The sequence below is a fragment of the Rhea americana genome, unplaced genomic scaffold, assembly GCF_003343005.1.
Source record: "Rhea americana isolate MKP2758 unplaced genomic scaffold, rheAme1 scaffold_2, whole genome shotgun sequence".
Classification (NCBI taxonomy): Eukaryota; Metazoa; Chordata; class Aves; order Rheiformes; family Rheidae; genus Rhea; species Rhea americana.
In genome coordinates this window covers 823819-838228 of record NW_028186149.1, presented here as the reverse complement: position 1 = coordinate 838228, position 14410 = coordinate 823819, and the positions used below count along the sequence as shown (strand labels likewise).

At 35.2% G+C, this 14410-nt stretch overlaps 1 protein-coding gene across 5 annotated transcripts in view; it reads right to left on the bottom strand.

Annotated features, from left to right (window-relative positions):
• The window catches only part of HERC1 (HECT and RLD domain containing E3 ubiquitin protein ligase family member 1), a 105935-nt gene that overhangs the window by 13360 nt on the left and 78165 nt on the right, over window positions 1-14410 (bottom strand). For 4 of the 5 annotated variants that reach the window (XM_085303272.1, XM_085303273.1, XM_085303274.1 and 1 more), the window contains exons 50-62: window positions 13434-13704; window positions 12784-12997; window positions 11748-12004; window positions 10989-11116; window positions 7703-7830; window positions 6149-6349; window positions 5559-5689; window positions 4316-4515; window positions 3720-3828; window positions 3059-3205; window positions 2454-2555; window positions 1059-1232; window positions 432-725 (exon numbers count right to left, since the gene is read on the bottom strand). In XM_085303272.1, the coding sequence (XP_085159398.1) occupies window positions 432-725; window positions 1059-1232; window positions 2454-2555; window positions 3059-3205; window positions 3720-3828; window positions 4316-4515; window positions 5559-5689; window positions 6149-6349; window positions 7703-7830; window positions 10989-11116; window positions 11748-12004; window positions 12784-12997; window positions 13434-13704 (2356 nt within the window). The remainder of the gene's footprint in view (window positions 1-431; window positions 726-1058; window positions 1233-2453; window positions 2556-3058; window positions 3206-3719; window positions 3829-4315; window positions 4516-5558; window positions 5690-6148; window positions 6350-7702; window positions 7831-10988; window positions 11117-11747; window positions 12005-12783; window positions 12998-13433; window positions 13705-14410) is intronic. The other variant, XM_085303276.1, reaches the window with a different exon arrangement.

The following is a 14410-nucleotide window of genomic DNA, read 5'->3' as shown; positions in this document are numbered from 1 at the left end:
CTTAAGATGTTACAAGCTTGCTGATAAAATAATTCAGAAATTAAAAAAAAATTATTTTCATTTACATATCATAGCAAGTCATACAAGCAATTGGCACTGTCGACAGAGTTCAAACGAATGTGCCAAGAAGTTATGCTAAAAGTTAGCACAGTAAAATTCTACATTTCTTTCTTCCATCACATATGAAAATTACTGTTAAGGAGTATGTACTTCTGTATGCAAATGACTTGCACTTTGCACTTGTGACTGATTACACACACACAGGGAGTAGTCTTTACAGTATATTCTACACCAATTAGTTAAAAAATAAACTCATATTTATGCTAGTGCTTATGTTAGCAAATACAAATCATTACAGTTCAGATATGTTATCTGCATCACAGCAGACACTTAGTACTAACACGCTTCCTTGTTGATAAAGCATATATTACCATCAAGAGAGTAAGCTCATCCTCTGGAACAGGCTCCAGGTCTGGAACAGTAAAGGATTCTGGGAATTGCGCTCCTTTGGCCAGGGCTTCAGCAGCTTTTATGGTAGTGGAGAAACACTCTAGCCAGGCCCACTCTGTGGGACTCCAGGCTGAAGGATCAGGGAGGCAGTTCTGGTGATGAGGTGGTACTGGGGGACTGCACAAGAGCTGATCTAGGTGAAGGCCCACAGCAAGTGAAGCCAAACACTGCATGTAAGGACTATGAACAAGCTGGTCTCCACAAACAACATGGGGCTAAAGATGAGAGAAATGRGAGAGAGAAATTGAACACACAAAGTTAGAAATATATATTCATCAATTCAGAAATGGCAGCTTATCAAAGCTGCTCTTGTAGAAAAGTATTTTTTCTCATACTTAATCACAGCTTTTCTAGTAATTTAAAATATCCTCAAAGTAGGAGAATACTAGTTTTGAGAATCCTGAAAGGCAACTTCAAACAGGGTGTACAATCTAAAACTTCAGAAAAGCCTTCTGTGTTCTGCATTGAAAGACTGAAATCAGTTGAGAGCTGAAGTTACCTAAATGTTTAAAATGTGAATTTTAAATGTTCCCRTGAATTCCTCTTACCTTTTCATAAGCGTACTGTTCCTGAAGCATTATTGGCAAACGTTCCAAGAAAGCTCGCATGCAAGGAGCCATATTTAATCCTAGAACTCCCTGTTGTTTCAGTGCAGTCCTACATGTTGCAAGAACATGATTGGAAGATATCCACTCTGCTGTACAGTTCACTACCAGCACATCCTGTTTAATAGCAATTACAAGACATGTTAGAAATTAACATTTCATAAAACAAGATTATTCAGCTTCATTCATTTATCTTAAGTTGTTTCAATTATCCTAAGTTCCCACAGATGCCAGAAAATGCAGAAGCTTGAATATTTTTATCTCTGTTCATGAATAATCAGCTGGCAATGCTACATAGCTAGCTCCAATTTCTACTTCATCATGTGTAACTCTCATGTACCCAAGACAACAGTATGATTATCACTCCAGGGAAGCAAAGAGAAGAAAAGAAATATTAATAAGCAGAGTCCATTTCAGTGAATGTTGGTATAACCTTAGTTTGAGATTTGCCTTGTAATATAACCTTCAATTTTTGGGCTAAATTCAGAGGGCATTTTCAAAGAATCACAAAATACTTAGAACTAAATACATCTTGCCTCTACTAACAGAGATTATAACTTGTGTCATACTTATGTCCATTAAAAAAACCAATATATATATATGTGTGTGTGTGTGTGCGTATATCTATATATATCTATATATATCTATATATATATATCATTTGGTAAAAATCAGCAGGGCTTTTTTTTTTATCCCTTGAGGAACTAGGAGACTTGCATAGGCTTCTAAATATTGCCCCAATCACACTTACAGAACTACTGTTCAGATGCTAGGAGTTCTTGATAGAGCAAACCTTAAAAAGTTAATTCTGCTGCTCCTTTAGATTAAATTAAATCATTGAGGTAAAAGGGAAAAAGGAAGAATTTCTTCATAGCACATAAAGGACAAAAACAACAGTGTCCTCCTCCTATTTTCCTGGTCCACTGACTGCTGCTGCCATCGAACAGAAAAGTGGATGTAATGAATAGGCAGCATCCTTTACAACCACCAGCTCAGAAGGATTTCTCCCTGCCCCAAGAGTTTTCCTCAGAAGAAAAATCTGAAATTTAAGATGCAAGACTTTAAAAAGTTTTTTTTTTTTGAGTGAAGTGATAGTTGAAAGTCAAAACAYTGCAGTTTGCAAAAAAAATAGACTTGCTTAGATTCCCAATTACTTGYATTGCTTTTTAAACAAGTATTCTTGGGCAAAACAAAGCCAATAAACAAGAGATGTCTGCTGATGTGTTTTTGCTTTGCTTTGTTTTAAGGCAAATACAGACAAAAAGCATTYTGTCTTAATAAAATAATTCTCAGTTATACAAAAATTTAAAGGAACATTATTTTGACATGTAAGATCACCTTTGATCTGTTAGAGCATGCAGCTACTCCAACTTCAGGTATCCATACGGCAGTTTGAATAGCTCCAGAACCTATCACAACACTTTGTAGTACTGAACCATCCTAAGAAAAGAAGTGATCTGAGTCAGTGTGTTTATAAAGCAACTTTTCTATTTTAATACATAAAGTTACATACCTAGGATGATAGACTCCAAGCTGCAAAATAACTGTTTTAAAACTGTCTATACTAAAATCTAAATTCTATTTAGAGTTTTTATCGTATTAAGGAGATAACACAATTAAGGCTTTAAAAGTGTTTAAAATTAAACATTATCTAAATCTTTGAAAAGTTCCTAGAGTAAAACAAATATTGTTTGCATCTGTAAAGGTAGAGTTGGGTAATTCTCCAAAGCTTAACTAACATGATCAAAATTACCCAGTGAGTTAGCAGTAGGATCATATTGAATATTTAAACATTTTATAAGTGTAATTTTATACAATTAATTTAGAAAATACTTTCTCTAATGTTTGTAACATGTTGGAAAGTAACTGAAAGGTAATCTGATACCTTTACCTTTTTAGATACTTATACTAAAAAAATCATGCTGCCTCAAAGAGGGTCTTACCCGTAAAGACCAAATATTCATGAGACCACCAAGTCCACCAGACACTAACGCCAGTCCATCAGGACTGAACGCAACAGTCCGAACAGGAGTAATGTGTCCTCTCAGTTGAAATACGCACTTGACTTCTACTACTTTTTTGTATCCATCCTGCAAATTATTTCACAGTTATGGAACACAATCGATTATAATTTATGGAAAACCAAACAAAACAGCASCTTCTGTATTTTGATACTGATCATCTGTAAAGATGTGGCACTTTCCATAAGATAACAAAAGACTAGTACTGTAATTGTTTTTTTTATAAATATATCTTTGTTGCGTTATCTTTTCTTCCCTTTAAAAAATCCCATCAATACTAAAGACCACATTACAATACAATTTTACATGAAGTTTATCTTATCTTTACCAAAAAATAATTTTAAATTGTTATCAAGTTCTGGTATAAAGTTATCAGTTTTAAAGAAATCATAGATCAAAACAAGCTGATTTAGACCTTTGATCTTTCGTTTCCTGTTCTGGAAACGTCTGCAATATAAACATTGTTTAGCAAGTGTCTTCCTTAAGTATATGTTGAGTTTTGATTATCTTGCCCACATTCCTTCTCTGCCTCCGCAATTTCAGAATGACCAAAGAACGTCTTAAACAGTAAGTCTACTTTTACCTTRGCAATTGTTTCCTGGTCCCACCATCCTTCTGAACAAGTTGAACTCGACTGCAGTGTGATGTCCTGGGGAACAGCCCAGACGCACACCAAACCATTGTGACATCCTCTGAAGGAAGTCAAGATAAAWCAGAAATAAAGGTATTAATTCACAGTATTAACTAACAATATGTCCTAAAAGACATAAGTCACTTTCACCTCCCTTCTATAAATTTATAGTGTATCAATTCACATAAAGCAGAAAGGCATGTCCTCACTGGATAAATGCACTTTTTCTTTTCCTGTAGCTTTCCCATTTTTACTAACACCATATTCTCATAAAAACTATTTGAAGAAAACTAAAAAAATTCATGCAGGATCCACCATATATGAGTATCATGGTAGGAGAAAATAGTTGGTAACACAGCCAGAAACATTCTTCCTATTTGAATCCTGGCTATACTGGTGCTTTATGGATTTCACAATAACTGAATTACTGAGCTGAATGTGATCGAAAAAAACAGACAACAAATTTTCTTTGCTCTGGACATCAATAACCAGTAAAAACCACTGGAAAAAGAGTTATTAAAACAAACAACAACAAAAAAATCACATACGTAGCTAGTAAGAGCTGCAACTTGTGTCCTTTTCCTGGAAGTGGACACCAGGCAATGCCATTCACAACAGCTGGATGTGACAGTGAATGTAGACGTCTCCAACATCCTCCCATATATCCCCAGAGTTTTACTGTTTCTTCTTTAGCACATGTCAGGAGAATTTTACCAGTTGGATCCCATTTCATACTAACAACCATATCCTAATGGATTTAAAAAAATTAAGATCTGGTATCAAGTTACGCTACAGAAACAGAAAATTCAACTCTCAGAGCTAGTGCAATATGTTTCATTATTATTAACCAAGAACATTTTATTATCATATAAATCACAACAGAGATAACGAGATGCAATAATGAAGTCTGATACTTTCCGGAAGTATTAAATAAAAAAATCCAGCTTCCTGAGAGAAACTCTGCGGAAAGTACAGAGAAAAATGTTCTCTTCTCCGACTGCACACCTTTTTTGAAATTTTTTTTTTCAAAGAAGTAGGTAACTTTTTCTTCATTTTCATACTGTGAAATTGTAGTATGAATCACCTTAATGGCACCTGGGATCATGAATATATTATGCAATGGGCCAGATGTAGCACTGAGTCTCCTAAGTGATGTAGGAAAGGAGAAAAGTCCATAGCAGAAGCAAAGCAAAGCAAAACCATAGCTTTATTCTTCAAGCATGCCTATTCATAGAAGCACTCAAGATACTTTTAACTGAACCTACATCTGGGAAATTCTCCTATTAACTTGACAAATCATTTACAGAGTATTACTAACATATTGTCAAAACCGAGCAAGAAGAAAATCCAAATCTTAGTGCCCGCTTGTTTTTCAGAAACATCTTTCGCTTATCACTGTAACTGGTGCTTTAAAGTAACATGCGATATGACCAAAACTAAAATTTATTATGAGCGCTTTTACGAATGAAGAGAACTAGTCTTTTAAATCTAGAAGTGCATAATTATGCCTTTAATACACTTTCGTAACTGTAGCAATATAAACTTCATTACCTCTTCTAGAAAAAAGAGCTATAATTTTTATACTCTTTTTTTTTAATTCGCCTGAACGGTCCTCTAAAATCTATTTTGTTTAATGTATGTATCAGAATAGGTGAAATAGGCATTTTTTTGTTAAAATAAGCTGATTCTCTGCATTTGATTTTGTAAGTAGCTTTCAAATACAGAAAATAGCTTGAACAGAGTTCTTTATCCACAAAAATTAAGCATTAGTTTCAAAAAGACTAACTCTACCTTATACGCATCAACTAGAACAGTTCCTCCTTTTTCAAGTGGTTCCTTTGTTCCTATTAGCAATTTTCCATCTGAATAGCCAACTGCAAACGGTCTGTCTTCGCTCAGCCAGGCAAGGCATGTGACAGACACTACAAGAACAAACGACACAACATTAATTAAATTAAATTGAACTTCACATTTCTGCTAAAGAACTTTTTACAGTGCAACTGCTTGAAATATAAAATGTGTAACAATCTCCCCCATCATTAAGGTTAACTAGTATACTTTTTGATTGAAAACTTTAATTTGTACAGTAAATATAAATCTGAGTGGATGTTGCAGAGAACCTATATTGCGTTTATACAGTGGCAAGGAATGTGGCGCTTGGCTACTACAAACTGCCTTCACTGTAGGGGCAACCAGGGTGCAGACTCAGATCCCACAGGCTTTTCTCCTCTCAGGAACACAAATGGTGTTTAGTAGCAAAGCACCAGAAGTGGTACCCTCACGAGCAATAAATAAAATGAGATTATATATTTGCTTTTAAAAAGAAATCGGTAAAAACTTGCAATTTTAATCTCTATTTAAATACTGATATGGTTACATACCATCCTTTCTGTAGCAGTGTTCCAGTTCTAGCCGGTGCATGGTTGAAACATCTACAACTTCAATAAGCCCAAGAGATCCATCCATACGACCAATTAATAATAATTCTGGAGCATCACCTGTCCACGGTGCAGSTGGGCCTTCTTCTGGCCAAGCTAGAGCAGACACCCAGTGAGGCTGAAGATCTAATAATCCTTTTCCTCCTAGGAGCCCAAAAAGTCTTTTAGAACTACTTCATCTTCATAAAGAAAAGATGACCACAAAGAAAAAATACTTCCCATAGGAAAATACTGAGAGACCATATTTACTCTTACGCCACAAACTATAAATTCACAGAAGGTACAAGACTATGAAACAATGGATCTACACTGATCTAGCTAACAAATCTCAAATCTCAGTCAAGTTAGCTTTGTTAAAAAGAGAAAATTAAGTTTTTCAGTACTAGAAAACTTCTATATTTTTCTTGTGGACTGTATATTAGGATGAGGGGAAAAAAGGATAATTCAAATAATAAGTATCTTAAAGCACTATAAACATCTAATGGACCTCATCCATATGAAAACATCCACAATTGTCAGAAAGTAATCAGTGATTTTCATATGCACAAAACAACACAATCAAGCATCAGAGATTTCAAATGATAAAGTGAAAACAGTCTTCCTCTCAGAGGCATTCTGGAGATATTACTTTGGTTTAGTCAAGTAACAACAAATGACAGGAAAATATCAGAAGAGGATCCACTTAAAGGTACTTGCAAACTGCAACAAGGAATTAGGAAGGATCGTTCCTGGATTGGGTTCAGCCCTCTGTAACCCTGTGCAGTCTCATCYATAAAATTATCTAAACCATTTTAAAGTGTTTCTTCCTCAGCTGTCTTTTTTGCTTGTAAACTATTCGAGATCAAGATCCTTTGAGCATTAGAGATTTTCTTCTGATTTCCTTTAATTATTCACAGCCAATTAAGTTCCATTTCTTCTTGTGTCAACACTATCCATTTGCTTACACAGCTGCTTCTTCTCCCTGGGCTTCTCTCTGCTAGTGCTTATCTTCCTAATGTATTTATTCATAATCTTCCTCCTCTGAGACTCTTTTGTTCAACTAAACAAAGCAAATTCTCTCATTCCACTCTCGTTAGAAGGTTTTCCGTCTACCTTATCACTCTAGCAAACCCTGCCTGCATCTGTTTCAGGCAATTTTGTCACTCTTGATGCCTCATTTAGAAAGATAATTCTTGGAAACTACAGGAGTATAGCATTTATAGACAAAAATTGCTAACTGCAAGTTTCAAACCTAAATATTTTTGATTCAGTAACAGACAACAAGGTTTCATACTTGATGATCGCTTTTCTATTGACATAATTTAAAGCACATATTCATTTGTGGTCAGTGCCTTTTATTACAGAGGGTTTACAGTATTTTGAGGAGGAAGGTAGGCATTTAAATTGGAAAGCACACACACTTAAGTACCTAAATAAGCAAATATTCAGTAACTTAGTAGTCTCCCTAAAAATACGCTGCATCATAAAGTATTCAGAAGTACAACAGTTAGAACATACCATTGACTTGCCATATGTTCACCATCTTTTCTGTAGCTCCAGCCAGATACTTGCCACTGATGCTCCAACAGACAAGAGACAAGCTGAGGTCACTAGGTGACCCTAGACTTTCTTCAGAATCAACTTCTCTATAATGAATAAAATAATGCACTTTAAAAAGGGTATTCTCTTGTAGCAGACAGGAAAACAGAATTCATGAAATAGATATCTGAGTTAAGATCTGGAATTCTTCTGCCGTCATTGCAGTTTTCTGCTCATAGTTCCACAKTTCATTTAAAATCTCTCAAACTGTAGAATGAGATACCAGTTATTTCCACAGCAGAAGTCTGAAATTAGGTTTCAATTAGAAGGGTGATTCTAACGATCTCTAACTTCACCTGGATACATCTTGAACTTAAGAAAAAGCATCTTTGGCAAAGGGACAACTTTCTGGGAAGTCATGAAATGAAACAGAATAGCTTAGACTATGCAAATTAAAGAGGTAACCATCCTGCTAATTCTACTAATTCTACTAATTAATACTAATTCTAGTCTAAACATTTGCTCGTGTTACAGCACTGCTGAACTGCCTTAAGAAGTCTGAATTGTGTTTTAGAGTTTGTTTGGCTACTATGGGACCACTGGCATGTTCTATTGGCCTTGAAGTGCACATWAAAACAGCACAGTTTTTATTCATTTTAGTAACAGGAAAAGGAAGGCTACAGTGTGGCCAGGATGCTTTTTGTAGGCAAGATACTGTATCGCCCTTATATTTTTTGAGATATAAGAAGAGTATCTTGGTGTGTTTTTTTCCAAGCAGGAGACATTTTAATTGTGAATACAGCAGATAGTATGATGCTATGACTATCATTTACCTAAAAAGTTAACAGAATAGATACTAATATTGTATCATCTGGTAACATTTAAATAATGCTCCCAAACTCAGAAAAACAGTAAGCAACCTCACAAGAAGCAGAGAGAACTCTATTAAAAGAGAGAGAGAGACAGACAGAGACAGACAGACAACTCTAAGGGCTAAAAAATATGATCCTAACTTTAAAGATGAATTGACAGTTCTCTACCATAACAATGAATACAAATAAAATTGTGCTGTGCTTGTATTTAAAATCATTATTGAAATCATTAACAACAAAGTCCATGGAAGTACTGAATTCTGAATGTACTGTAATGGAAGAACACCTCTCTGTCCCCCTGATAATAATCTCATTACTATCTTCTGAAGTCAAGTTATATGTCATCCTGTTTATCCCTTTAAAGCAGCATCTATAACGGTAGCAGGCAAACACGAACTTAAAAGAATTGCAGAGAAATCATCATGAAACTGCCATCTAATGCACTACTGTTTCTTCATTCTGTACCAAGGAATTAATTTTAATTTATTCTTACAACAGTGTTAATGCAATATTTAAGTATCATTTTAATTATATTTAAACACTATTTTAATTAACTAGGTTATTCTTCTCTCCCAGTTGCTTCCACTCAGAGAAGMGTAACCTAACCTTGGCACTCAGTGGACAACACAATCTAAATTTGGATGCAAGAATTTCAGTATTAATGTGTCTAAGAGAGTTTCTTTCAAGTCATATGTTTACGTATCCAGGCTGCAGTGCCCAACAACACTATGTGCCTAACAACCGGACCAGATTATGAACTCATCCAACCTATGTCCTCCTTCCTTTGCGTAAGCCAACCACTCTCTTGCRTCAATACTTCTGTGAGTGGCAAATGCTATGAAACTCAGTGAACAAATTCAACTTTAAGAATTTCAAGACAAAAAGGCAAAATAAAGGTCAAGTAATTCTGGGTTTCCATACACTCAAACATTTGGATTACYTTTAAAGAGACATTAAGAGCAAATTAAAAATTACAAATCTATTCTACTGATAGGTTCTCAGCACCATACACAGTTGTTTTGGCACAACTGGTAGGCCTGCATATAGCAATAATTCCTTAAATAAGTACCAACAACTTCATTTCTCCATGACATCTAGTTAAATTGTCACCAGTGAAAATTCACAAATAAATTATAGAAGAAATAAAACAGAATTCATTAATGCTTAAATATATGTAACTTAGAAGCTGTTAGAATTACTCTATCATTCATTTTTTAAATAAGGCATTTGATCAGCTCCAAGGGCTAATTATCTTAGAAGTTTCAACCCTTTTGAATATGCTTGTCTTGACTGCACTTATAAAAGGCTCTCACTAAGAATCTTCACTAATTACATTTGTTTTGAATTTAATGTCCTCTGTAGTGTAAAACAGAATCTTTGTGACTACCAGATTGTTCTTTATTTCTTATTTCTTTTTTTCTTCTTCTTTATTTCCTATGTGAGAGATAAATATTTGTCTGCCTTTTTTAACCTAGAAAAGTTAAAAAAAAAAAAAAAAAAAATTACCTGTCTATCTAGGTATAACCCAGTACAAGCTGGACAACTCCTCAGGTCCTCAGGATGTTGTAATTACGAAAGGCATCAACATACTGACCCACCACAACTTTGGAGCTAGAGGCCCTTAGATACAGCTGTAAGTGTTCTTTGTCCCATACCACAACCAGCTGAACATCCTTTCGATACTTCTTAGTGAGGCTAAAGGACCAATTATTATTTATTTATTTCAGTCTGTTTTCGTTCAGACTTGCTCCATTTACTAGTTTGAGAGAACTGCRTTCTTATTTGTCAGGGCTTTTATTAAAGAGACTGTTGATGAATTATAAGCAAAATTCTAAAATCTTTAAGTCAACTTACACAGAATTTGAATGTTCACCCTGAGGGATGTGACATCCAAATGATACCACAATACTTCCCAGACATTTTCATGACAGATCATTATTCTAAGCTCMTGAAGCCCAAAAGTCAGAAATTATTATTTTTTTTTAAACATTTGACCAGAACCATCACATTTGTAAATACCATGTTTGCCCTTTGAACTGCCCACTGGAACCCACTGAAGGAATATGAGATTTGCTTTCATGTGACAGTCCTTTAGAGTTATTATTTAACTCATTTGTCATTAGATGGATTTAGATGAATTAGATTGAATTAGATATTTTTAAACAGTTTAGCACAATCTCCTTATATTAGCTCTTACCATCTTGAAATTTTAAGTTCTCTTTTCAGTTTTAAGCCATTTAATTTACTTTGCATGCCATAAACACAACACTGCAAAAGTCCCAAAGAAAAAGAGATTATTTGTGCAGGAGATATTGTGGAGTTAGGCCTTTTTCATTACCTCGCATGATAACAGCTTAAGTTAAATATTTGACTATTATAAATAATCAACTCACAATTTGTTGAGCACACATGTTTGTTGCAATGAATACTGCTTTTTTGTAACATTCCATACTCTTATGGTGCCATCATTTCCACTAGTTGCTAGAAGTCCCTTTTTGTTGCACCAAACACATGTCATGACCTACAAAAAAATGAAATTATTTTTATCATAGCAAAAACAGAGTTTAAATCTAAAGCTTAGGTATATTTGTTCACTATTATAACTATCAATGAAAACATTGGCACAAAGCATTCACTTGATTATTTAAATCTGYTAAAACAACCAAGCAAACAAGCTAYTTTTTCTCCTTCTAGATTATGGTGTAATTAAGTGCTCTTTACAAGGATGCAGGACACTGTTCAGATCCATGCTCCATAGGCCACTACTGTGCAGAATACTGGACAAAGACAYTAACTACTATGACAGACAAACTAATGCAAATTAAGATCTAATCTAAAAAAAGATTCGTAGCGATTCATTTGACTTCATGTACTGTGAAGATAGTTTCTTCTCTCCTTTAAATGAAGCTTCAAAGCAGCTATGCATTTTTTTGCATCAGAGGTATCCTCTAGCAATAACTAACTTTATCACCAAAAAGCTGCTTCTTGTGGGAAATCATTCCAGTTAGTCTATTTGTAAAAAAACAAAACAAAACAAAAAAAACCCCAACCAAACAAAAAAACCCACTCCCACCCAGTAATTTTATTTTCTGCATTTGACAAAAAAAGCATAATATTAAAATTCATGCAATTTTGGTAGCGATCATGCTTACCCGGTTCTGATGAGCCTCTAATTTTATGAAAGAACATTTTCGTAAATCTCCCCCCATATCAGCAAGGGTCTGAGGAGTAGTTTGATTATCTCGATCATGTGCTGCAAGAGTTCGCACCAGCTGCTGAGCAGCCCACTGCCTATGTTGTGAAGATAACCTTGAAGAAAGGCAGCAAGCTGCTAGTGCGTTAGCCAGCTCCAGAGGGCCTACAGCAGAAGGATCATAGGAAGGATGGGCATACAAATGGGCAATTAAACCTGCTTAAACAAAACAATGAGATGATGCCCAAATGAGTACAAAACAGATTTGCACAAACGAATACAGCATTATCCATAATTTCCAGAAAGAAGAAAAAGATTAACAAACATTTTATACAGAATGTTACAATCATATTAATCATCAGAAAAAAATGCTTTTCTGAGAATAAGAGAAAAACAACCCCCTTTAAAACTTCACCAAAAGAAGAAGGAAAAAAAAAGAATAGTCTTATTCCTGACATACAGAAAATGGTCATTCAAGCAAAAAGTGCTGTCTAAACAAAAAATGTCTCCTCTGGTGCAGCTAAGCTGCTATCACTGCTCTGTCTTTTCCTCTCCTCACCTGAGCAACAGCCAAGTGTTGAGGCAGAGCAATTGCTTTGTCACTCCCTGACCTCCCCACAGCAGCAGCAGGCCAACTTTCCGCYTCACAGGCAGAAAAGTACTTTGTTGGCAGGAATGTTATTCCYTCAACTTCATTATGTGGCAGAACAGAGGCTGAATGCCTTAGCTTTACGGCTTTGAATGCTTCCAAATGTTTAGATTTCTTTTAAAGGGGCAGAAGATGCAACTATCAAATAAAATCACATTTCCAAGTAAAATTTGTGTACTATGATACTAAACTATAAAATCACCTAGATTAAAACAGGTTTTGTACATTTTTAAACACAGAGTGTATATATATAATATATTCTAGCATGTTTCTCCTTAAACGTAAATGAAGAACTGTGAATTAAACAATTTACAATTATAAACAATAAATTAAAACCATAGCATACCTTTCTTTTCAATTTCTGCTTTATCATAATTTGGCCTCAGTTTGGCCCCTTTGTCTGCCAACAATGCTACAAGTGCCTGAGTAACCACAAAATTTGGAGATGTTACAAGTTTGTTCTCTTCTGCAATTCCTCTTAAAAAGCTTGGCAAAAATTTTCGCTGAATTGGATCATCAACTGTTGTCAAGTTTACACCAGTTGCTGCAGAAATCAAATTCTATAAAATAAACATATATACAGATTAACCAAAACTCCCTCGATTTCAGAAAAAAAAAAWTGAACAAATCATGTAGAGTTTTAAAACTTTACTTTTTTTTGCAGAAATTCTCAGCTCCCAATCACTATTTTTTAAACATGCAAAAATCATGTACAATACGAAATTCAAGGCTTCAGCCTTGGAAAAACCTCAATCTTAATGGAAAGATCCATATCCAAACCATCATTTGCAGAACCAGCAAAAAAAAATACTACAATAAAACATATCCTTGTGCTAAGCCATAAATAAGAACTCCAAGGAGATCCTCAAACTGTGTGCAGTCTCACAGTTCAGAAGATGAAAGACAGCACAGACTATCAATATGTACAAAACGTATTGCTTCATCTCACATGTAAGAAATTTCATACAAATGTTTGTGTTGAGGTAACAGTCCTACCTGTGTACATAACTGTACAAGTAGCTTTGCAGCACTCGGAGTATTTGATGCCAAACAGCCTACTGCTGTACTCAGATACGCAAGACAAGAAATAGGCTTGCTCGTTTTGCTGTGTATTCCTCTAGATCGCTCTGCTGAACTTGACACAGTGGACGGACTTGTGGAAAGGCCTGCTCTCCCTGCAGCAGCGAGGCACATCAAACGAACCAAAGTTCGGATATCTGTTAATCCCAAGGACTCAAGACCAGCTGCCAGGCTACAACTGGAACCACTGTCAAAAATGAATGCAAGTTCATTTTTTTCATTCTTTGTTTCATTACTGTATTGTTAAAGTTGAATTCGGATAAAAGTGCTCCTGAAATATTAGTGAACACTGCCTATTTGATTAGCAAGATACTGTTACCACTTAGGGGGAGGAGGAAGAGAGAGAAGTAAAGCTGCAGCCTACCCTCTCCCCTTTTTTTAAGCTGTGGATGAAGGCAAACAACAGTTAGCCTTGCCTTAGCAAAAATCCATATACTTACCTGGAATCAGTCACAAAGTTATACAGACAACTCATTTTTACAGTTTACCATGGTAATAAGTATATATGGATACGAGGTCTCTGGGACTTCTTCACAGTTGCACATGGATTTTGTGCAGAGACAAAATTTAAATTCTCACCTCCCATTGTCTCCTATACTCTTTTCTTTAACATTCAGCTCTAAGTTCTAATACCTAGCTTGAACAAAAGCCTACAGATACTGTGTTTATCAGTGTTTTGGATGGATGATACTACTTGATTCCTCCTGCCACGCAAGACGTAGAAATCTGTTTCATGAAGTTTGAATAGAGGGTTCAAAAGAATGAGATCAACCAAGCTTTTCCTCTTAATAATACTATGCAAGAACATAAAACGAGTCACTTTCACAAATAGCTTAAAACTGCATCCCTAGCAAACATGAGTTGATAACTGCTTCCAAATGAAAAGGTTTAAG